This window comes from Archocentrus centrarchus, chromosome 23, assembly GCF_007364275.1.
Source record: "Archocentrus centrarchus isolate MPI-CPG fArcCen1 chromosome 23, fArcCen1, whole genome shotgun sequence".
NCBI lineage: Eukaryota > Metazoa > Chordata > Actinopteri > Cichliformes > Cichlidae > Archocentrus > Archocentrus centrarchus.
This window is the reverse complement of record NC_044368.1, coordinates 19,953,026-19,979,359: the sequence shown is the minus strand read 5'-3', so window position 1 is coordinate 19,979,359 and position 26,334 is coordinate 19,953,026. Positions and strand designations below refer to the sequence as shown.

At 39.2% G+C, this 26,334-nt stretch overlaps 1 protein-coding gene across 4 annotated transcripts in view; it reads left to right on the top strand.

Moving 5' to 3' along the window:
- Positions 1-6,224: 6,224 nt before the first annotated feature.
- The window catches only part of ipo8 (importin 8), a 39,170-nt gene continuing 19,060 nt past the window's right edge, over positions 6,225-26,334 (top strand). For all 4 annotated transcript variants that reach the window (XM_030720056.1, XM_030720057.1, XM_030720055.1 and 1 more), the window contains exons 1-13: positions 6,225-6,431; positions 9,823-9,904; positions 10,479-10,635; positions 10,796-10,954; positions 15,922-16,078; positions 17,036-17,125; positions 21,399-21,493; positions 21,590-21,674; positions 24,173-24,307; positions 24,685-24,784; positions 25,100-25,176; positions 25,475-25,591; positions 25,699-25,788. In XM_030720056.1, the coding sequence (XP_030575916.1) occupies positions 6,348-6,431; positions 9,823-9,904; positions 10,479-10,635; positions 10,796-10,954; positions 15,922-16,078; positions 17,036-17,125; positions 21,399-21,493; positions 21,590-21,674; positions 24,173-24,307; positions 24,685-24,784; positions 25,100-25,176; positions 25,475-25,591; positions 25,699-25,788 (1,428 nt within the window). In that variant the 5' untranslated portion in view covers positions 6,225-6,347. The remainder of the gene's footprint in view (positions 6,432-9,822; positions 9,905-10,478; positions 10,636-10,795; positions 10,955-15,921; positions 16,079-17,035; positions 17,126-21,398; positions 21,494-21,589; positions 21,675-24,172; positions 24,308-24,684; positions 24,785-25,099; positions 25,177-25,474; positions 25,592-25,698; positions 25,789-26,334) is intronic.

Genomic DNA, 26,334 nt, shown 5'->3' with positions numbered 1-26,334 from the left:
TTATAGCATATTTGCTAATTTGCATCTGTAGTCCCTAGGCAGAAGGACAAACAACAGAAAACATCATGAATATACAATAGTAGTAAAAGACAACACATTGACAAACATTAAAACAATATACAAATGGAAAAAGAAAAAAGGAGAAAAAAAAATAAATAAAATAAAATAAAAATAAAAATTAGTGAAAGTGCGAACATGTCTGGGAACTTTTAATGAAATGCTTAAGGTGCTTTTTAAAAGTACTGTAAGTGGAGCATTCTCTGATGTTAGTCGGTACAGTATTCCAGAAATGACCCCCTCTGACTGACAGAACCGTTTGTCCAAAGGTTGTTTTTCTACGGGGGATCTCAAGGTCTCCTCTGGAAGAGGCTCTGGTGCCAAAACCTCGGTCAGTTCTTGATTTAATGTATGTTGAAAGTGGAACTGGAGCTAGTCCATGAAGAACTTTATAGATCAAGCAGCTATTTTTAAATTTAATAAAATTTTCAAAATTGAGCATATTGTATTTTTCCAAAATATTACACTGATGATATGATAAGGGCTTTTGATCAAGGATTTTTATAGCCTTTTTAAATAATATTTCTATTGGTTTTAAGAACGTATCTCCAGTGAGTGACCAAGATGTAATGCAATAATCTATATGTGATAATATCATTGAATGTAGAAAAACCTTAGCTGAAACAATTGTCATTGATGGTCTAATTTGTTTGAAGTTATTTAAATTAAATTTAATTATGCTTGCTGTAAGTTTTATATGTTTTTTAAAAGACAGTGTGGGATCCAGTGTGACCCCAAGGTACCTGAAATCCTGCACAAGATCAAGCTCTTCGCCCCCCAGGAACACACTAGACCGCTCCAGTTTTATAGGTTTTTTTGTAAACATCATTGTAACTGTTTTTTTCTTATTCAGCAGTAAGGAGGACTGAAGGAGCCAGTGTTGTATATTCTCCAAGGCTAATGTGAGGATTGAAGATGCTTCCTGAGGACTTTTTGCAGGTGTAAAAATAACAGCATCATCAGCATACATTTGGAAGTGGACACTTTGACACACATTTGGCAAATCATTTATATACAAAGAAAACAGGACTGGTCCCAAAATAGAGCCCTGGGGAACCCCTGCTGGACAGTCAAGGTATGACGACATTGTGCCCCTGACAGACACAGACTGTCTCCTGTTGGATAAATAAGATTGAAACCAAGCTAATGCATCTTCGGCAAAGTTAAAATAAGTCAGTTTGGACAGAAGGACCTGATGGTCCACTGTATCAAATGCCTTCTTTAAATCTAGAAAGACTGCACCAACACAGGTGGTTTTATCGAGCAGGGATTTCACTGTTTCTATAAGGACACAATTTGCCGTCTCTGTGGAATGATGCTGGCGAAACCCGAACTGCATGGGGTGCAGAAGAGAATGGTGGCTGAGATGTTTGTTCAGCAGCTTGGCAATCCATTTTTCTGCAACCTTAGAAACAACAGGGAGGATGCTAATGGGACGATAGTTAGAAATATTTGATTTGTCTCCTGATTTAAAAATTGGTGAGACTATGGCAGCCTTCCAACTTGCTGGGACTGTTGCCATTCTGATGGATAAATTTATCAGATGTGTTATTGGACAAACCAGTGCATCTTTGTGTGTTTTTAAAAAGTGTGTGTCAAGCCCGTATGCATCTTTAGTTTTTGAAGCCCTCATTGATTGAATTATACTAGCGACTTCCATATCTGTAATTTGATCTAATCTAAAAAGAGGCTGTCCAGAGTCATTAGAATTGCAAACTGTCTCTGACTGACTAAACATATGTCTTATTTCATCAATAGACTTAATGAAAAAGTTATTGAACTCAGTTGCTAATTCTTTTGGATTAATCAACAACTTGTTATTAACTTTTATTTCCAATCTATCATTGATCATTTTATGTTCCTTACCTATCAGTTTATTTATGTTTTGCCATATGATTTTGACGTTTCCATTAGCACCTTTGATTACATCCAGAAAGAAATTTGCTTTGGCTTTACGTAGTGCATTAGTAGTTTTATTCCTCATGGAAGTAAATCTTTGCCTATCAACAGTCAACCCAGTTTTCAAAGAGGTTTTAAGCAAAATGTCTCTTTCTTTCATAAGTTTTTTACAGTAGTTATTTAGCCATGGCAGTTGTTTTTTCCTTATATTTTCTTTTCCCCTTTTAAGAAAAGGTTCCATAAGTTCTGTGATTTTTGAATTAAATATTTGAGAGTTGAGTTCAATATTATCTTCCAAAAACAATTCGGGCCAATTTACTTCGTTTATAATATCTTCAAGATTTGAATGTGAATGTTTTGGAATAAATTTATGATGATTATTAAAATTAGCGGTATTGAATCGTTTTTTACTTAATTTGCGGGAGAAAAGTACAATATTATGATCAGAAAGACCTGTAATGAGATTATATGTTTTAAGAACCCTCTCAGCATGATTTGTAAATAAAAGATCTATGAGAGTTTCAGAATGATTTGTTAATCTAGTTGGGTTTTCTATTATTTGTGTTAAATTAAAATAATCAGTAATTCGTTTAAGATTTTTTCGTTCTTTCTTTACATTCCAATTAATATTAAAATCACCCAGTAAAATAATTTCTTTAAATTTATCACAATGATCAAGAAGAATCCTAAGTTGATCATAGAAATCATTTTTTGCTGTGGGCTTTCTATACATACATACTATTATAAAAGACATTGTTTCAGAAAGTGATATCTCTACACCAACACATTCCAAAACTATTTCACTTGGCCATTCAATCATTGTACACTTAAGAGTATTTCTAACATATATTAATACTCCCCCACCCTTCCCACTTTCTCTGTCCTTCCTAAATACATTATAACCGGGCATATTTACTACAGCCTCTGGGGAGGAGTGGGACAGCCACGTCTCTGAAAGTCCTAAAAAGTCAATGTTGGAATTACAGAGCAGGTGTTCCAGCTGTTCACGTTTTGGCCTCATACTGCGGATATTCAAGTGCCCGCCAAATAATCCCTTTATTTTTGATAACGGGTCCCAGACAACCTTAGCCTGGTTTAATGTCCGGAATATTTTAGTAGATCTATGCCGTTTAAGAACTGGATTCCTGTACCTTTTTGGATGGGCCTGCTGGAGATCATCAGAACAGTCAACAAGCCCGGGGAGCAGCAAAGGCAACCCAGGAGCTGGCACAGGTCGCAACGGTGAAAGTTCAGGAGCAAACCCGGGGAGCAGCGGTGTCAGCCCAGATACCAGACCGGGAAGCAGCGATGATAAACCGGAAGCCGGCCCGGCGCAAACCGGCGAAAACCCAGAAGCAGGCCCGGGAAGCAGCGGCGCCAGCCCCGAAACAGGCCCGGGGAGCAGCGGCGCCAGCCCCGAAACAGGCCCGGGGAGCAGCGGCAAAAGACCAGGAACAGGCCCGGGGAGCAGCAAGGGAAGACCAGGAACAGGCCCGGGGAGCAGCGGCCGAAATCCAGCAACAGGCCCAGGGAGCAGCAGAGGAAACGGACGAGGCACAGGAACAGACCAAGGCAGTTTCGATGGCAGCCCAAATAGCAACGTTGGTAATCCAAACAGCAGCGGCCGCGGGCCAGCTGGCTGTGGCCCCGGATTTACTTCAATGTCTCCAGCCAAAAGAAGTATTATTAAAACATGAACTAGTTTAGTATCATCCAACTGTCCATGTTTACCTGAGGGTGAGGTGAGTCTGGCATGACCATTATCCAATAATATTGTGAAAAGGACATGCTGACTCGCCTGTGCTGGGCACAGGATTTGGTTATCCCTTTTTTCCAGACCAGTATGACATACAGATAAAGAAAAACACAAAAAAGAAAAGAAAAGACCAGTTAAAGGCAAAAGCCGATTCCTTTCGATGTTATTAAAGGATTTTTGAGGCATCCACACAGAGCCAGCCACATTGCGTGTCATCCCGGCAGCCATTTTTCTCATCCCGGCAGCCATCTTGTGAGGGTGCGGTGGTGGTGCTGGGCGAGGCTAGGAGGATTGACGGTGAGGCTCAACTCTGCATCGGTTGAGTAGTCAAAACAATCTGGGAGTCAACCAATTTTGGGTAGTGATCGAAAGAACAAGATTGCGGATACAAGTGGCAGAAATGAGCTTCCTCCAAAGGGTGGCTGGCCTCTCCCTTAAGAGAGGGTGAGGAGTGCCATCATTCAGAAGGGACTCAGAGTCCACTCAGAGTCCTGCTTTTCCGCACTGAAAGGAGCCAGTTTAGGTTGTTCGGGCTTTTGAGTAAGATGCCTCCTGGGCGCTGTTGTGAATTAATTGCTTTACATACTTTTGTGTTCCTTTAATGTGAAGTCATTCCTTTATCACAGTGATGGATCGTGCAGAAGGATTTATAGGCTTTCTTCTCCCTTCTGTTTGACGCACAGGACCACATTGCTATTAATGTCAAATAGTTTTTAAATTTAAACATTACACAAACTACTGTTATCACACAGTACTTGGTCTACAGGTGGTGTCACAGGGCAGCAACAGTTCGACGCAGAAAAGATCGCCACAGACAGCAAACAGAACATCTCAGCCTTGATAACGACCTGGGGGCTGATGCTGTCCTGACCTTCTTTACCACCTCTTTTCTGGAGGCTGATGTTCAGCTCTTCTGAAGGAGGTACTGCACTGCCAATCTTGGGATGAATGCCTAGATCATGGTCCCTGTGTGCATCACAGTGTGCTACCCTAAAAAATTGTTCCATCTCCTCTTTAGAACTGGTCAATGTTCCTGTTCTAGCTGCCTCCAGTAATGCCTTGCTTAACAAACTGGGCTTTTCTGGCCCCTATCTCCTTCCTCAGCTTCCGTGCTCTCTCTGTCTTCCTCAACCTGCAAAGCTGGTCTCTGAGCCCAGAGGTAAGGTCTTTAATCCCCCCTCTTTCCCCTCCTGAGGCATTCTTAAATTGGCTAATAAGGATTTTTTATCTCTCTCCACTGTGTTTCCTATGGCCTTCTCCCTCTGATTTGGTGGCTTCTCTTTTGGGCTGTCGATCTTCCACTCCTCTATGCCAAACCAGTCCCTTGTCAAGTTATATGTAATCACAGTCATTGAGTTAATTTCCCCTCCACTGTCCCTGCCTGTGCACCTTCCAGAATCCTGTCCAGGTCCTCATTTAGTTGTTGCCATTCCTTGTCGCTGGTCATTCTGGGCCATTTTACCCTCTCTTTTGCTGACTGGGGTTGTTCAGAAGCATCAGAGTGGTCTGTTATGTGGTCCAGGGGCAAAACCACTGCCGCAGTACAGCCCCCCCAGGAGACGCTGGGGTATTGTTCCATATTGTAGTCTGTAGCTTGCTGTGGTGGCCTCTCGTGAGTGCCATGCATATGGTTTCTAGCTTCATGCACACGTGCCAGACTTTTTTGGAGGCCATCTGTCTTTCCAGCATCACCAATCTTCCTTGGTTGCCATCCAGTCTTTCCTGGTTGCCAGAGGTTACCCAGAAGTTACATGAGTTGTATATCCAAAGATGCCACAAATACAGTTGCTCTTACAGAACAACTGTAGCTTTCATAACGTTTTGTGTTTCTCTGCCTTCATCTGCTAGAGAACTATTTCAACATGATAAAATTCAATTCAGTTTTATTTATATAGCGCCAAATCACAACAAACAGTCGCCTCAAGGCGCTTTGTATTGTGGGTAAAGACCCTGCAATAATTATTTATTATTCATTAACTTATTCATTATTTATTAAACAAACAAATAAATAAATAACTTGATAAAGAAAATAATATGGCATACCTCAAAACAATATTAAAATGTATTTATGTATTGTTTATGAAATATGACATAAATTGATTAATTCACCTATTTATTTTCTTTTGCCTTTAATTTTCTGTGTTATTTATTCATGTATTTATTTACGTATTTCTGTATTTATAAATACAAATGAGTGATAAGAACTTCCAATTCCTTGCAGAAAATTTGAATATTGGAGTCACCTATCCACACTCCAGCCAAGCAGGTGTCGGTAACACACCAAAATGTTGAATGTCAGCTGCCTAAAAGAAAAAAGGAAACCCATTCACAGTTTTTTTGCTGGTAAAACGGATACGGCTGCTGTAATGTAGCAGCACTTTAACATAAAGAAAACTGGTTGTGTCTTTAACATAAACTTGGCTCCGCTGATTAAAACAATGTAGTAAGCATGTTTATGCTAATGAGTCCTTTATTTTGAATGTATTGACCGGACGTTGTATTTTTACACCCGGAAGTCTTTTCATGCTTAGGCCACACTGGATGCAAAACCAACGCAGATTTGGGGCAGAAACGATAGCTAAATTTCATGAATGTGAGAATAAAAATAGAGAGGGAACCGTGGGATTAAACGCACATGGATCCTAATCGGATAATCCAGGCTCTGAAAGGAACCATTGACCCCAACCTGAGGATAGCGGCAGAGAATGAACTCAACCAGGTGGGCCAGCTAGCTAGTTTTCTTTTTTTCAGAGAAGCGGAAGAAAATGGATGGATTTAACCACCAGGGTTCGTTCTAGCCGAGGAAGCCTGCTGGTGTTTGTGGAGGAGAGCAGGCCGTGTTTTGGTGATCGCGCTCGACTTTTGCCTGGCGAACGTTCAGCCTGGTTAACGTTGAGGTTTAATTATCAGGCCCCAAATCAGGAGTTTGACTAGCAGGTCCCCGAACAGTTACTGGCAGCTGCGCCTGAGAACAATAGGAGGCAGATCTGCCGGTCAGAACCGGGGGTCCCCAAACTTTACATGTCAACAATGGAGTTTAAGAACACAGCAGATACTAATGTTGTTGGTCCTGCACACACAGCTGGGCTGCAGTGGATTTATTAATCCACATGATTATTATAGGCTTCAGAAAGAACCAGCCTTCAAACAGTGAATGATAAAACTGTGAGCGTAATATTAAGTTCGGGCATAATGTCTCGTAAGGCCTTTGCTGACTGGGATGATTCTGTCTGATACTTCTGTCCCATTTTTGTCATTTTAACTCTTAACTACAGTAGTTGCAGAATGTCTGAAACATGAATGGATACATCCTAAACTGATTTGAACTGTGAGCATTCACACACTCTGTGACTTAAAGCTTTACATCTAAGCTTTATTTCCTGTTTATCAAATGCCACTTCCTGAGCAGTCCTCATCTTTTGAGAAAAAAAAAAAAACTTCCTCTCCTCTCCTGTCCTGTCTTTCTTACATCTTTCTCCATCTCTGAGAATGAAGTAGAAGACATATTTTTTCTCTAGGAAACACAGCTACACATAGATTGAGATCCAAGCTGCACATAAACAGTTTGTGTGTCTGTTGGCATTTGTTGAGCTTTTTGAAAAGCCAGCTAGAAGTACAACAACCGCAACTTTGACATCTGCCTGGAAGAATACAATGACAGGGATAAGATGGGAACAAAGGGATGTGTGGATCTGTAATTTGAATCCTTTCAGAACACATATTTTTCTTTGTGTTTTGTAGTGGACTTGAGAACTTAGTAATTTTTAATCAAGTTCTATACTTCAAAAGGTATTTTACTCAGAATCATGGAAAGGGGGGAGCTGGCACAAGAGGAGGTGGAGAATGGCCAGTGGTTTCTAGGGCTGCAACGATTAGTCGACATTGTCGACAATATTCGACAATAAAAATAGTTGACGACGAATTTAATTGTCGATAATAGTCGTTTATTATTACTGGTGATCTTTTGTTTTTTTAACGTAGTGAGACATCTTCCTGTCCATCTATCTCTGGCGAGCTTCACACATAAGCATTCCGGTTGTCAAGTGATGACGTACAATTCTATTTCCGGGTCCAAACTGTCACGTGATCAATTTTCTGCAATGCTGTGTCCCTGGTTGTTTTAACTCGAAAAAACACACTCAGCTGTGATTTTACCAATGAGAAAGAGAAGCGGAAATGGCTGCAGTTGATAAGGTATGTTACAATCATCTTTAATCTTTAATAGTGAACAGTCATTGGTTATATGCTGTTTATTTAGAAGCATTTGGACCCAGAAATGACGTGAGACTTAAAGACCGGATAGCATTCAGCAGCATGTTTAGTGAAGGGGATACTGGTGAAACTGTGCCAACTTTGTTTTACAGGGACGAAAAAGTACTATATATTTTTTTTTTATGGTTGGAAAAATAGACCTTTAAAGTTATATCAGCAGCAAACCTAAAAGTTTTGAATGAAGTATGTGTTTAGTACCACATTTTAAATAACCTTATGCAAAATGTAAAAGCTGATAGCTAAATAAGTGCCATTTCATAATATGTAATTCATAATTCGATTAGTCGACTAATCGTTTCAATAGTCGATGACTAATCGACTATCAAAATAGTCCTTAGTTGCAGCCCTAGTGGTTTCATGCTCAATTGGAAGGTTTACAATGGCCAGAATACATTCACTGACCAGCCTCAGAGAACTGGATTGCAGTGATTGCAGAGAATGTCTTTATATTGCCCAGTGTTCTCTTCCATGCAGAACACACCTGGGCTTTGACAGGTGTCTGTTGTCTCTGTCAAAGTACAAAATCAGATAGAAGGTACATCCAGTGATGAAGCAACAGAACAGTAAGGCAGTACTGATAGCCTGCAGTGTCTGTGGGATAGAGCCACGGGACAGCTACATGACTGAGTCTATTGTTCATAGACCTGCTGTTGTGTACAGCATGAATAAGAAAAGGTGTGATTTGTGCAACCACATGAGCATCAGCTGCAAAATACAATGGAATATCCATACAGTTCTGCATTTCTGGAAGACCAGATGAGAGTTTTGGTATTTCGATTACATGCCCAGACACTCAAAGCGTAAGGTCAGCAGGTTGATAAGGTAACTTGACAGTGACTTTTATAATTATTTATTTTTTTAGCCTGTCTCCTCTGGCAGATATTGCAACCAGAATTGGGATCTGAATGCACTGTTGGGTCAAACATAAGATGAGCTCTATAGATTCTCTATAGGCTCCTCTTGTTAATGTTGTCCTATTATTTTATATATTTGTGTTATTTGTACATATACAGGTGTTCTTGTGATGCCAGAGTTAACAGGCTGAGAGAGAAGAGAGAAAGAGAAGAAAAATGAGAAAATAGGAAAAGGGAATACCCCAGCAAACAGCAATCAAAAAAGAACAAACAATACCTGGAAAAATAAATTTATAAGGAATAAAACAAGACAGAAACAATGAATGGCTACACAAACCAACAATCCTTCTATACCGTGCTTGCATGAGTAAGTGTGAGTGTCTTGACAGTGACTTTTAAATGTACAAATTGTTGTTTAATAAAAGCTGTTAATTCTTCAAATCTGTTTCCTGCATTTATGTTTTTCATTTTAATGAAATAAAGAGAAATTTGAATACAAATCCACATGAAAATGAATTGTTGTCATTGCATTACATTATTTCACTCTGTTATCAGATCACTCTGGATTTTCTCTACAAAGGACACATTAGTGAAAAAAGGAGAACAAATGCATTTCTTAAATTATAAAAAGAACTTTTTTCTTTTCACCCTCATTAGAAATATTGTCCGTTTTTTTGTCTTGTCTATGCATGCATTGGTTGCATGACTGAAACTGTCTTCAGATAGAATTGTATTATTGAGCACTGAAAGTGATTTTTCACTCATTCACACACACATTCCTCTTCAACATTCTAAGCACTTTATTTGCTTTATCTGTCACACAGTCACACACCAGTGAATGTATCAGGAGAATTTTTGGAGAGCAGTAGCTTCGTCACAACCTGCTCTACCTGGGGGCAGCTGTGGTATCTTGCATTTAATTTAATTATTTAAAAAAAAATCTGTACTAAATTTTGAAGCTGTTCTTTTGTCTGTGTGTTTCAGTCCTACAAGATCATTAATTTCGCCCCTACCTTGCTTCAGATCATTGTGTCGGAGCAGGTGGAGTTTCCTGTTCGTCAGGCAGGTAAGATGGTAACCAGTTTTAGTTACTATGTTTCCATCATCATTCAGTAGTTGCAAACATAGTACTTTGATACTGAGATAACTGCAATCCTGAGAAACACGGTGTATGAATATGTCTAAAACTAGTTACACCCTCCCACCATCTGGGAACCACTTCTCTAATGAATATTTGTTGCAGCAGGATGGTGTAAGAATGGGTCAGGCTTTTATACAAAATTCAGGAATTTTAAAGATTCAGTGCTTTAATCGTCTAACATTCACTCACATTCATACTCCAACGGAACAGTCGGAGAGCAACTTGGGGTTAAGTATCTTGCCCAAGGATACATTGGCACGCAGCCTGCAGTAGCCAGGAATTGAACCACTGACCTTCCAGTCAGTAGGTGACCTGCTCTACCTACTGAGCTACAGCCACCCCATTTGTAGTTTTTAAATCAATAAATTGGTGCTTTAAATTCAGTCTTTGTGGTTCATAAAAGCCAATGGATGAATATAGTGTAATATTTTTAGCTATGTGACCTGTGTGATGATGATGTCAGAATATGTTGTAGTTGTTTCTGTATATGTGTTTGTAGCTGCCATCTATCTGAAGAACATGGTGAGTCAGTACTGGCAGGATAGGGAGCCTTCTGTGGGGGAAGTTGTTTTTCCCTTCAACATCCATGAGAATGATCGACAGCAGATCAGAGACCAAATCTTGGAGGGAATCATTCGCTGTCCAGAGTCCATACGGTACATGCATATGTGCATACACCTAATGTCACTAAAGGACAACTTTTTTCCCATTCCCTAAAAAATGAGATCTTAACCTGCATCCATTTAAAGCCTTTGAAAGAGTCCCCCTTAAATGATGCAATGAGCAACTCCATATATTTTTTTCTCCTTGTTGTAGTGCACAGCTGACCATGTGTTTGCGAGCCATCATCAAACATGACTTCCCTGGCCGCTGGACTGCCATAGTGGACAAGATCAACCTGTACCTGCAGTCTCCAAACAGTGGCAGCTGGTATGGAGCCCTGCTGGCTCTCTACCAGCTGGTCAAAACATATGAGTGAGTCACCTGTTCATGTTGTGTGTATTTCACCACACCACACCACATCACCAATCTCTTCTGGGTAACAGAAAAGACAATATTATTAAATCCTTTAGTTAAACAGGTAGTCTCATTGAGATCAGGCTCTCATTTTCACCTGTGTATAAAAGAAAAATTGATACAACCACATAATAGAACAACACATTATACATGATCACAAATTAAGATTAAAGCCACAAGCATCGATAAAAGGCCCTTGCCAGCTGTGAACAGCTGCTCCAGCCAAATTTAATCCCTGCTGGCAAAAAATGCAAATCTTGGCAATGATGGGAATGTTGTTGTAGGTGGCACTGTGGAGCCATTTTGCCATATTCTATGAACAGATCCATAAAACCCGAAAGCCATCATCACAATGGACATGTGTGGCAAAATTCACGAGTTTCTGAACTTTTCCAGGCCTTTTACAAGCACTTCCTCTTACATGGATAAGCAGCATGCCATAAGGGACCACAGCTGAATGAGAAGTCACAGCTGTCACTGTGAAGTTTCATCAACATCTTAAGTTTATTCAGACCTGTTTTAAGCTGGATGCAGTGAAATTGGAATCAGCAGCACATTAAAGTATAACGCATGAGATTTTGTGTTGCCAATAATTGGCGCTCTAACAGTAATAAACAATATGCATATCTGTGTTTTCAGGGTGGAATTCTGATCAAAGCAGTGAAATTTGGTGCAGAACAGTGAACAATGTGCCTCTGAGTTACAGCCATTTTTTTGTGCCTCATGACGAGACATGGAAATTTGCCCTTTTATAGAAACGCAGTTTTAAAAAGGAAGTAACCTGAATGCCTTACAGGTTTGCTGACCAAATGTGAGATGTCTCAACTACAGCATGTTGAAGCTGAACCTCTGAATATATAAACTGACATTTCCTGTACCCACTAGGTTGCCATGTGACTGTCATTCAATAATGTCATGTGGATGTCTTTGGGGTGGGTCCTTATCATACTTGTGAAGTTTGAGGGCAATGGGATAATGTATATGAGAATGAGAGGCAATTTAAATGTCACAGCGAAAGATCAAATCTGGCATGGCAACAGGGCCACGCCCTTCTGTGATGTAACATAATCAAGGGCTTTAGTGGAAATGACTGTGAACAATGTACAGCTCAAAAGAAGTGAATTAATGGTGTATGACACAGAAAGTATACACAGAAAGACAACTGTGTGATTTTCCCTAGGAGAATTTGGGGTGTGGTCTATGGCCACGGTGTGCAAACTGTGACAGGGGTGTGATTGACTTTTTTGATCAGTGTGACGTCCAGAATGCTTCAACCAAATTTCACACATTTCTGAGAGTGCAGTGCAGTAATTATCTTACTGCACTAGCAGATTATTTAATTTACTTTTCAGACTATAATCAAGTGTAAATATCTAGTTTTTAGACAAAACAAGTTTAATAATCTTACACATTCACCTCTTGGTCAGTATATCACTCTCAAAACAAAATTAAAAAAACACATTTTTGGCTGAATATAAGATTGTGAGACTTACTTAGATAGTAGTCAATTTTTGCAGTGCATGACTACCTCTCTCAGAGCCTGGTTCTGCTGGAGGTTTCTTCCTGTTAAAAGGGAGTTTTTCTTAATGGTCCTAATCTTAGAAGATAAATCACCTTGAGGTGATTGTTGTGATTTAGTGATTGATATATATATATATATATATATATATATATATATATATATATATATATATATATATATATATATATATATATATATATATTAAAATGAGAATCTGAATATATAGAATGAAACTTGAATATATGGAATGAACTCTGAATATATTGAATGAAAATCTGAATATATGGAACGAAACTTGAATATATTGAATGAAACTTGAATATATTGAATAAAAGTCTGAATATATACAATGAACTCTGAATATACTGAATGAAAGTCTGAATATATATAACGAAACTTGAATATATGGAATGAACTCTGAATATATACAATGAACTCTGAATATATTGAATGAAAATCTGAATATATTGAATGAAAGTCTGAATATATTGAATGAAAACCGACGTCACGGAAGCTCTTCCGCCATCTAGTGTTTTCGTTACGTAAAGCACATTATGTCGCTACAAGAAATGACACTGTGAGTCAATCTGCAGGGAATTTAGTGGCAGAAATTCCAAATTCAATTCAATTCAATTCAATTTTATTTATATAGCGCCAAATCACAACAAACTGTCGCCTCAAGGCGCTTTGTATTGTGGGTAAAGACCCTACAATAATACAGAGAAAACCCAACAGTCAAAACGACCCCCTATGAGCAAGCACTTGGCGACAGTGGAAAGGAAAAACAAAAATAATGAGTAGCTAATTAACACCCTGGCAAATGCATGAACTGGCCAACATAATGCTAGCAGCAGTGTTCCTAATCATGCTACTGATGAAGAGTTTTATTCAGTGAATCTCTCAGGTCAGACAGCTCCTGCGTATCAAGCTAACAATAAGCAGAACATGCCTTCCACATCCACATCTCAGATTCTAGACCGGGCCTGTTGTTGTGGAGGGTGCCTGTGCATGTTCTGCGTAATGTTAGCTTGCATGCAGGAGCTGTCTGACCTGAGAGGTTCGCTGCATTTGGTCTTCCACGATGAAACAGTGAAGATGAACTTCAGATTGACTCATAGTGCCGCTTCTTGTAGCGATATTATGCGCTTTACGTAACGAAAACACTAGATGGCGCTTCCGTGACCTCAGCTTTCATTCAATATATTCAGACTTTCATTCAATATATTCAGACTTTCATTCAATATATTCAGAGTTCATTCTATATATTCAGAGGTCATTCTATATATTCAGACTTTCATTCAATATATTCAGACTTTCATTCAATATATTCAGAGTTCATTCTATATATTCAGAGTTCATTCAACATATTCAGACTTTAATTGAATATATTCAGAGTTCATTCAATATATTCAGACTTTCATTCAATATATTCAGACTCTCATTTTAATATATATATAATATTTCCTAAACGGCATTCCATAATATATATATATATATATATATATATATATATATATATATATATATATATATATATATATATATATATATACATATAATATGAAAATTGAATTGAATTGAATGAGTTGGACTAAGGCAAAGCAGTTGGCAAAAACTGTAGGGCAACATGTACTGGCAGCCAGAAAGGCATGTATTCATATGGTTTTATAAATCATGCAGAATTATAGAATAATTTATTCAATAAATTGTTCAGTACTTTATGAGCTACAATACTTTTTTTGGCTGTTATTTTAGCTAATAAATTGTGAATGGCAAATTTATCAGTCAGGTCATTCCAGCCCTGAGCATTTGGATGAATTAGCTGACACTATCCACTGAAAACAGTATTTTGTCAAATGAGCTAGCAATTTTTCCATGTTAGCAGGCAGGCATTAGCTAACTGATTCAAGGTGTTTTATATAATATTTAAAAAATTAAATTATAATATGATAAAAAAAATGTATGTAATTTACATTAGTAAAAATGTGCAAGTTAACCATTAGCTCTTTTGGGGTTACAGTTTAATTTTTTTTTAGCAAGAAGTGCAACACACAAATGTGATTTAAAGAATTTTTCTGACCATGAATGCATTAAAGAGAGGAGAGGCTAAGGCACAGAGGCAGCTTTAATTAGGGCCCAAGCACTGACAAATTAATCACCTTTTTGGGGGGCCTAAACATTCTCAAAACTTATGAAATTTTGGACACATGTCTAGTCTGGTGAAAATGTATGTATTTTATTAGTTTCAAGATTCAAGAAGATTCAAGATTCAAGAAGACTTTGTCATTATATGTAAACATATAACGGAATTTGCATTCCAGAACACCCATCCAAGAGAAATACAAATAACAAAAACAAACGGGGGACAGGTGTCTGAGGACGTGCAGCTGTTTTGCCGGCGCTACCGGGCACGGGTGCTCCCAAGTAGCTGAATCAGGTCACCCTGAACCATCCCTTAGTTATGCTGCCATAGACCTAGGCTGCTGGGGGGTTCCCGTGATGTACTGAGTATTTCTTTTTTATTCACCTCTTTTTAATCTATTTATACAACACTCAACATTTACTAATTAGTTATTATTAATCTCTGGCTCTCTTCCACAGTGTGTCTTTTGCCCTGTCTGAATTGAATTGCTGCTGTAGCAATGGTCTGATTTTGGGTTTTGTTTCAGTAGGGCATGTATCTCCATTTTCAGGTCTTATACTTAAACTAACTCCTCTTAAAGATTTCATCAGATCAACATCATATTTGGTGAATTCAACCTAGAGAGGTTGATGATGTTAAATTGCAAAGATTTTGAATTTTATTCAAAGGGTGTGTTTGTGGTGGCTCACCGAATTTTGGTCATTTGCTGCAGGACACCAAATTGTCAAATCTCTAATGTACATTGTCCAATATGTCCCAAACTTCACATTCTTGATGATGAGAGCGTGAGTCTGGACACATCTATGTACTAACACTGGGTCACACTCATAATGCCACCTAGTGTGAACAGGAAATCACCAGTAGGCTGATAATCATCATCCCGTGAGCAGGGAAGTTTCATTTTTGGGTGCAGCCATTATATACAGCAGCATGACATGTAATTAGTGGGCACTTGCCAACTCTACCTAGTGGGCGTAGGAGATGACACAACATCTAAGTAGCCTACTGGGCTAAAAACATTCACAGCAACAATGAACTGTAGTGCAGTTTGACTGCACTGCGGTTCAACATGCACCGAGGTGCGAGGGCCCTCTCATTGCTTGCAGCTTTAATTAATATTATCTTCTTTAAGGCTGACTTTGTGCAAAATTTAAAAACAAAAACTAAAATGAGGAAGGAAATGAGTGTCTACAACCCAAAGTATGTTCTGATTTGAACTGAGATCATTTAGTAAATATTGTGTATGTGTGTATGCTTCAGGTACAGGAAAGCAGATGAGAGAGAGCCGTTGCTTGCAGCCATGCAGATTTTCCTGCCAAGGATTCAACAAATCATCAGCCAGCTTCTGGCCGATGGCACCATCTTTTCAGTCCTCATTCAGAAACAGATCCTCAAGATCTTCCATGCTCTCGTACAGGTTTGTTTGTATGTGTGTCTGTATGCTTCTGTGTCAACATATGATAAAAGCCAGGAACTATGACAGTAGTATTCAGAATCCTGTTTCTAAAACATTTATGCAACATGTCCCATGTGAAAACATCAAGTTACTGTTGTTGGCACGTACAGCTTTGCATTGATACATTTTCTTCAGTTGACTAATACTGAGGTTACAGAATGTGGTAGTAACTAGATTTAATATTAAGGGTGAAGGAGAGTAATCTTAACGGTTAGAAGTGTAATAGACTGTGCAGCACAGCACAGTCTCACACCTTTTTACTCCCAATTACACAGTTTTAAATGTACCTTTGATATAACCGAATTAAGCCATGGAATACACAAAATTGCTGGCTTCATCTGTCTGTTAACTCTATTACATTACTGGAATGCATACCAGCAAGTTGCTCATTAGTTAGATTAATCTCAGTAGTCCTCTGATTGGATCTTGAGATTATTTAGGCATGCCCTTTGTGTTTGGGAATTCTGTTTAATTGCTACAAGTACATAAATTACCTAGGGGTATTGTCACATATAGCAGGTTCAAGACTGGGAGGAGGGACAAACCCAGTTAGTGTATTCTTTGGTTTGCTCCCAAGGAATACATCTGGCATCTGGCATAAACACTGTGCCACCTTAAACATGCAGATCCATCTGGGTGCATTCGCTGACACCTGAGCTGATAGTGAGGGCTCCTCTTTCTTGCAGTAGTTAAACTCTTACTACGTGAGGAGGTTGAGTGGGACTGATTATTTCATAATTAAAGAGTTTTTCTGACAGTGACTTACATGACTCAGTGATGAAGGGATTATAACTGGATATTGATGATTAAGATTAAGGAAAAGAGTGAGAACTTCTTTTTGTTACGTGTTTTATATAATGACAATAAATTGATTCTGATTTTGAGAATACTACTTATTATAGACCTTATTTCCTGCAGTATTCGCTTCCTCTCCAGTTGATCAACAATACAGTGATGACTCAGTGGATGGAAATTTTCAGAGCCATAATGGACAGAGACATCCCAGCTGTAAGATACTCACTCATACACTACAAACATGGGATTCAACAAATTCATTCGTTATACCATTTGCAATCTGTATTTTACATTGTAAATGGTAAATGGACTAGTTCTTATATAGCGCTTTTTCTACTCAGTCAGAGCACTCAAAGCGCTTATACAACCTGTTTGCATTCACCCATGCACTCCCATTCATACAAGCACTTCCATTTTTATGAAGCTAAGTGCTTTTAATTACCTAACATTCACACACATTCATACTCCGACAGAACGGTCGGAGAGCAACTTGGGGTTAAGTATCTTGCCCAAGGATACATTGGCATGTAGCCTGGAGTAGCCAGGATTCGAACCGCTGACCTTCCGATCAGTAGGTGACCTGCTCTACCTACTGAGCTACAGCCACCCCAAATCCAGTTAAGATTCAGGATTTTATTTTCAAAGGTAACGGTAATACACTGCTCAAAAAAAAATATAGGGAACACTCAAATAACATCCTAGATTTGAATGAATGAAATGTTCCCATTGAATACTTTGTTCTGTACAAAGTTTAATGTGCTGACAACAAAATCACACAAAAAATCATCAATGGAATGGAGTCACACACAAAATTAAAGTGGAAAAACACACTACAGGCTGATCCAACTTTGATGTAATGTCCTTAAAACAAGTCAAAATGAGGCTCAGTATTATGTGTGGCCTCCACGTGCCTGTATGACCTCCCTACAACACCTGGGCATGCTCCTGATGAGGTGGCGGATGGTCTCCTGAGGGATCTCCTCCCAGACCTGGACTAAAGCATCTGCCATCTCCTGGACAGTCTGTGGTGCAGTCTGTTGGTGGATGGAGCGAGACATGATGTCCCAGATGTGCTCATTCAGGTCTGGGGAACAGGCGGACCAGTCCATAGCTTCAATACCTTCAATATCAGGAACTGCTGACACACTCCAGCCACATGAGGTCTAGCATTGTCCTGCATTAGTAGGAACCCAGGGCCCACCGCACCAGCATATGGTCTCACAAGGGGTCAGAGGATCTCATCTTGGTACCTAATGGCAGTCATGCTACTTCTGGCGAGCACATGGAGGGCTGTGCGGCCCTCCAAAGAAATGCCACCCCACACTATTACTGACCCACTGCCAAACCGGTCATGCTGAAGGATGTTGCAGGCAGACGATCGTTCTCCATGGCGTCTCCAGACTCTGTCACGTCTGTCACATGTGCTCAGTGTGAACCTGCTTTCATCTGTGAAGAGCACAGGGCACTAGTGGCGAATTTGCCAATCCTGGTGTTCTCTGGCAAATGCCAAGCATCCTGCACGGTGTTGAGCTGTGAGCACAACCCCCATCTGTGGACGTCGGGCCCTCATACCATCCTCATGGAGTTGGTTTCTAACTGTTTGTGCAGACACATGCACATTTGTGGCCTGCTGGAGGTCATTTTGCAGGGCTCTGGCAGTGCTCCTCCTCTTCCTCCTTGCACAAAGGCGGAGGTAGCGGTCCTGTTGCTGGGTTGCCTCCTCCACTTCTCCTGGTGTACTGGCCTGTCTCCTGGTAGCGCCTCCAGCCTCTGGACACTACGCTGACAGACACAGAAAACTAGTGATGTTACCTCCAACACCGAGGCTTCGAAGCACGCTTCAAACTCGCCAGGGTAGTTATGGTGAAGCAGTGGGCCGGAGCGTGCTTCAGTTGACGTCACTGATGACGTTCGAACCACTTCACTGCTTCATTCAGACTGAATCAGCTGACTGGTTTGATTTCACAGGCGGAGTTTTGAAACTTTGGCGCGATACTCAGAGTATTTAAGACGACTGAAACGCCGTTTCACGCCTTGTACCAAACCCGCTGTGCGTCAGTGACGGCTGGTTTGTGTGAATTTCAAACTTTCAATAAGAGAGCCATCTCATTTTCCCTAAGTATGGGAATATTTTGATTTGGTGCCACCGAATAAGGTAAAATAATTTCAGCATGTCCATCCATCCATTTCTTTCCAATTATATAGGAAACTTGTGCAGGTAGGACAAGCATGGAAAAAGAAAAATGTTGATGCTTAAACCACATCAATAGCCCAAAAAATATGAGGTTACAGCCAATTAATCTCTCCGATCTCAGTCGCCAGGCAATCCGGCGTTGACATCGGAGCATTCCAGGTATTAATAAACTACTTTATGATCAACAAAACATGATGACACTAAGTGAGATTTAATTTAAAACATAAAATCATGCATCCACCTTTAAATTGGTGCCCAAATGTGCGATTAGCGGCCAGCGACGTTCAACGTGTCGAAAAGCAAAGAGGTGAGCTCGAACAACGTCACTGGCCGAAGATGCAGCGATCACAACATACCTATTCAGTGTTTATTCAAATATAATACTCATAGTGCCACATCATTCAAGAGGTGCTTTTCTTTCTCCCTTTCTTACTTCCTGGTCACACCAGCTTCTTCTGTTCCGTGTGAAAGGATGGTCTCAAAGGCTGGGAAGCTGTCCCTAAAAAGAAAAACCAGTGAAGTCCATCTACTGTGGAAACATTATTCCTGAATAATAATAAAAAACCGAGATGCAAAAGCACACATTTCCTGCACACCAAGCACAATAACAAAGGAAATAACTGTACACCAAAAAAAAAAGAAAAAAAAAAAGGGGGAAACGGATCAATCTCACCTACTGACTCATTATTATTGAACATCTTCCCTGTCCAGTATGAAATTTAGAATGAACGACAAACCAAACCATTTTCCACATATATTTATTTATTTATTATCATTTCATAGATGGAATTACTCAGGCAGATGATTTTTACATATGGGATACAAAGAACAAATACATAAAACAGGTCATTTGAAGAATTGTCCCAACACACGTTAAGAAGTGTTATTATACACATGAAAGCTGCGTCACATCTGCAGGGCTTCATTTGGCTTTGCAACAACCATTGTGGTCAGCAGATGTCACCCAGGAGTACTGAATGAACCTTCGAGTAGCGAACCAATTTTTGACACAATGGTTCAAAAAGGTTCAGAGCTTCAGAAAGCCTCGTTTTGCCATCACTACAGCAAACCTTCTTGCCACAGCTCGCATTGATGTGCCATCCTGGATGAGTTGCACTACCTGAGCCACTTGTGTGGGTTGTAGATTCCGTCTTATGCTACCACAAGTGTGAAAGCACCACCAACATTCAAAAGTGACCAAAACATCAAAGTGGTCTGTGGTTCCCACCTGCAGAACCACTCCTTTATTGAGTGTGTCTTGCTAATTGCCAATAATTTCCACCTGTTGTCTATTCCATTTGCACAAGAGCATGTGAAATTGATTGTCAATCAGTGTTGCTTCCTAAGTGGACAGTTTGATTTCACAGAAGTTTGATTTACTTGGAGTTATATTGTGTTGTTTAAGTGTTCCCTTTATTTTTTTTGAGCAGTGTATAATGTAATTGTACTCGTACAATTGATAGTGAGTTATCATACATTTTAAGCACTTTATCTGGCTCACATCCATGGCCAATTTAGAATTACCAATTAACCTAGCATGCATGTTTTTTGATTGTGGAATGAAATCAGAAACCCAGACAGACACAGGGAGAACATGAAAACCTATCTGGCTGAAAAGTTTCATTGAGAATAAAAATCTTTGTATGAGCCAGCAGACACAGTATATTTAAAAACATGCTTATCAGTGATGTTTTTCTAATTCCCAACAAACTGCATTAATTTGGTTTCGAATGACACAGATTTACAGTCACACATTTGAGTCTGAACTGTTAGAAGCTGACTTCAGGTGAGGCATTCAGTTACTGTGAGACCTGAATAGCACAACGCAGCATCATCAGTTTTTTTTTTTTTTAATTTATCTCTGACAGAAACAAAAACCTGTTAAATAAAATGTCTGTTGATTAAGGAAATGCACTTTGACACATATATTGAGAAACGAAAATAAATAAATAAATAAAATGATTTTATTTTAATATTTCAAGATCACAATAATGTTCCAATTTAGAACTACAACAAAAAACTGACAAAAATAAAATGCACTTCATTTGGATACTTATAAAGCCGCAGCATAAAACTGAAAGAGCCGTGGATTGCCGACCCCTGTTCTACACTAAGCCTAGACACATGGATTATGAGGAAGACAAAAAACAATTACAGAAAATAACATGGAAATTCATTTTAAAATCATAATGATACCTAAAAAATATCAATTTCTTAATGTTTTTATAACAAATTCTAGTTGATTTGTTCTTCACAAGCACCTAGGGCTGACCATAAACTGTGTTTTGTTAGGAAACATTGGAGGTTGATGAGGATGACCGTCCTGAGCTGGCATGGTGGAAGTGTAAAAAGTGGGCACTGCGCATCATCACCCGACTGTTTGAGCGGTGAGTCCATGCTTTCAGATCCACGACTGAGCAAATTTTTTTTGGTTAGCAGAAAGACCTTTTCAGCATTATTTACTTTTCTAATATGAATCATAGGTATGGAAGCCCTGGCAATGTGACAAAAGAATACTACGAGTTTGCAGATTTTTTCCTGAAGACATATGCATTGGGCATACAGCAGGTAATTATTTGTCACTGAGTTTGTTCTGTTGAGATAAAGAGTATTTCAATTAAATAACACTCTTACTTTCATCCCGTCTGTAGTTACAATATGTTATTTAGCACCAGTTGCATATGGCACATTTATGGTTTCAGTATGCATCTTTACCCCCTTTTTAATACATTCATTGTGGCACATGTGCAATGACAGTGCAGCCTAGTTGTTTTACATGTATTTTTGTATCGGGTTTCCTTCTGCAAGTATGACTAGTTAATTCAAGAGCTGTTTGATCCCTAATGGAAAATTTTGTTAAGTATTTAGGTGTATTTTAACTCATCATTACGTGATATTCGTAAGGCATTTGACACTAAGCCTAAAGAAAGACCAAAGAAAGTCTTGCAGATCTAAATGACCCACAACAGGCGGAGAGTCTGACTGATAATGACAGCCATTCAGAAGTTGATGGGCAGCAGGTATCCAACAGCATGGCTAGCTTGCACACAATCCTTCAGAACCTTTTAGAGAAAATGGATAGAATTACATGCAATTAAAGACAAAATGAAAAAACAAACAGCAGAGTGGACCAAGCCAAAGAGTGAATTTCTGGAGGCTTGACTAACTGACCAGGAGAGAATGACTGAATAACATCCATGATATTACAGTAGGGTCAGAAGGTAACTTCTGAAACATGTTTGCATTTGTGGAATAAAGCAATTGGAAGTGCCTCAGACAACTTATTTGAGGATAAAAAGAGCTCTTCAAACTTTGGCCTCAAAGCCATCGACAGAGGCCCCTACAATCCATAGTGGCCAAGTTCACCAGCTTTATCATGAATTAAGAGGTTTTGAAGGTGGCCTGACAGAAAATAGGGTTTGTATTGAGCTTTTTCATGTGATGCCATGTGCACAATACTTGAGAATTGCTCACCATAGAGGATGTGACCCTGCTGCATCATTGTGGGTGAGCCTAAGATGCCTGCCCATGAGAAGTATTCATTTAGGTTTTATTTTCAGTTGTCAAAATAAATATTTAAATAAACTAAATGCTAAATGTTTTTCTTTCTAAAAAAAACAGCATTTATTAAGTTATCATTTGTAAATTCTGACCAAACGCAACAGCCCTTTTCACACTGACCAGTACCTGTTAAATCTGAGAAAGCACATCACAATTCAGAAGTTGAAGCAGACGATGAAGAAACTTTTTTTTGTATCGCATGCTGCTGGATGCCATGCCGTGTGATGTGGAGATGATGTTTGACTCAGTTTGATTCATGAAATAACGAAAGTGAAATTGAAAAAACATTTTTGATAACTGAAATAAAAACAGTAAAGAAAATGAAAAAACAATAACTAACTAAATTTGTATTGTGCATTTACAAAACTAATGAAAACAAACTAAAATTAGAGATAAAATGTCCATTGTTTTCATGTTTGTCAGTTTATTTAAAAGCCTTGTGGATTGATATGAAATCATTTTGGTTCTGTTCTAGCAGTTTTAGCTGGGTTTTAGTTAGTAACTAGTTTTAGTTGTAACTGGCCTGTTCAGCACATTCATGTCCTCTTGTGCATTTCTGGGACAAGATGACTTTAATACATAGGCCATGCAAAGACCCAGCACAGAAGTCTAATTAGTGAGTATCTAACCAAGCTAGCTCTCTGAGCAGCTCCGACAGAGAACCAGCATCGCAGCCAGGTGACAACTAAAATGCACTGTTTTCACTGAAAAAATAACTGTGGGCTCATTAATACACTGCAAGGAGGATGCACTGAAAAAATTGTGTATTGAAATTGGGATGTCTACACTTCTGTGTGACCCCAAACAAATACAAACATGCAATCTTGAAAAGTTGTATTTGAGTGTTGATTCCTTCACTGAGTTCAGTTTGTGTTTGTCAAACATTTGCTGCGTTCTGATGTTATACACCACATGCGAGGTATTAATCTACTGCACTGAAGCTTGAGTTTATTGGGTTTGGGAGTTTGTTTTTCTTTGTTTCTCCTTGTTAATGTCTCATGATGTTCACATAATGCACATAATGCTGCTATCTTGTGAACAGTTGGTTCTCAAGAGTTTTTAAATGAGTTTTATTGAGCTCTTATTACACAATAGTTACTCTTGCACCTTTAATCTTGCACCTGACAATGTATGAAAATACTAAAACTAACTGAATTAGAAAAAAAAGTTACAACAAAATAAAGCTATAATGTAAAATCCTAAAAAAAAGAAAAACTATAACCTTGGTTTGTTTATGAGATACTTTGTACATCTAAGTGCTTTCTATCTAACATTTGCACACACATTCACACTTCAATGAATACATTCGGAGCAACTCGGGGTTCAGTATTTTGCCCCAAGGATACTTTGGCATGTAGAATGGAACAGCTAGGGATCGAACCACCAACCTTCCAATTAGTAGATGACCTGCTCTACCTCCTGAGCCACAGGCTTTTCACATCTGTAAAGAATACCCAGCCTAGGACTGACAAAGTATCTGCTTTGTGTGGTGTGTTGTCCCCTAGGTCTTACTAAAGGTAGTGGACCAGTACCGGCAGAAACAGTACGTTACTCCTCGGGTTCTACAGCAGTGTCTCAACTACCTCAACCAGGGTCTGTCACACTCACTGACCTGGAAACAGATGAAGCCGCACATGCAGGTAGGACAGGCATGAAGCAATTTGATACTGACCTATTCCTGATGGGACCAGATCCTGATCCCCCTCTTATTCAGTTCAGGGTTATCTGCATATTGTTCCAGCAAATACTAAATGTACTTTTCAACCAAAAATACCAAGAATTTTACAGAGGAGTCCATCTCACTCAGAACAGGATTAACTTTAATAAAAAGTAATAACTGGAAGCTGACTGAAAGTAGTCCTTTCAGTGATTTCATAATTTAATCAATCACACAAGGTTAGAAATTTCTACTCCATGTGTTCCACTCTACTCATTCTTTTAAAAATTAAAACCAGTGTAATTTTTTTTCCTTTAATCCTTCTTATTCTAACATTATGAAGACCTTTGTGTCTTACAGAGTATTTGCCAGGAGGTCATCTTCCCTCTTATGTGCTACAAAGATGAGGATGAGAAGCTGTGGCAAGAAGACCCATATGAGTATATTCGCATGAAGTTCAGTAAGTGTTAAATATCTTGGAATTTTAACATATCGAGCTGGACATCTCTGAAGTTACCCAGCTAACTCAGCCAGATTTTGGATTTTGTCTACAGCTGGCAGGAAAAATTGATAGCATTATAGTTTATTAAAATAATAAATTGTAAGACAGTCACACGCTGTATTACAACTTTTTCTTAGAGTGTAAGGAACACTGACAGAAAGTGAATAGACGTTTAATATTGACCAGCAGTGCTACTGTATTGAGTGGTGGAGAATAGATACCTGCTATGTTTTTGGATATGCTATTTTTGTGAGTATGTGTCTTTGTGTGCAGACCTCTACGATGACCACGCCCTCCCAGTCACTGCTGCCCAGAGCCTCCTGTGTAAAGCAGCACGCAAGAGGAAAGAGGTGAGGAGGGTCATTATAGCACACTTCCACAGGAACTACAGTGCTTATATGCAGTAGGTACTAGCCCATTGCTCAAACATATTAATATGATAATACATTATAGTTTATTCCACCACATGGAAAAAGAATCCTGTTGTCTAAATTTCATCCAAAGCTGCTTTCATTTTATACACCACTGCACAAGGAGTATGTTATGTATCTTGTGTTTTGGAGGCATTCAGCTTTGTCTGTAAGCCATAATCTTCAGTTTCTACCCAAAAGTTTCACACATGTAACCTGTAGCATGTGCTTTTAATAGGTTCTACCTCAGATGATGGAGTTCTGTCATCAGATCCTGATGGACCCCTCTGCTGATCCATGCAGGATGGATGGAGCGCTGCACTGCATTGGAGCTCTAGCTGAGCTCTTACTGAAGGTACAGAGAGGCACATCTCTGGATGGAACTCTAGAAGTATTTTGATCATGTTATCAGCTTCAAGATTTGATGCATTTATATATATATATATATATATCATCCTACAGAAACGGATGTACAGGGAACAAATGGAGTTAATGCTTCAAAACTACATCTTCCCCTTGCTTAATTCTCCCTTGGGTTATCTGCGTGCCAGGGTGAGTGAACCTTCCAGCCTTTCTATGTAAAGCATTTTGAGAGTAAGCAATTATTATGGCTAATAAGAACTTAAGAAAAGTTTATATATTTTGGGACCTGTTGCAACCCAGTTGCTATTGCAGCTGGGTGGGTCATGCAGACACTTCAAATTTTTTACCTTTCAGTGCTTTCAGTTCAACAACTTTAAGTTCATGTCTCGTCTTACATTTTAAGATATTTTTGGGCATTTTTGCCTTTAATGGATAGCAGTACAGTGACGATAGACAGGAAAACAGGGAAATTGAGACACGCATTAAAGGGCCACAAGTAAGACTCAAACCCAGGCTGGCTACATTTTGACCACGTGACCCTGAATTTGATAAGTGAAAGAGGAGGGAGGGAGGAAGGTAGTGAGTGACTGGAACAGCTAGGAGTTGAACTGCAAAACTTCCAGTTAGTAGATGACCTGCTCTAACCCCCTGAGCCACAGCCACCCCACACTGCATGTGGTCAGCTACCAGGGTGATCCATTTAGTTAATGTATTTAGTTTCCTCAGCACAGCAGG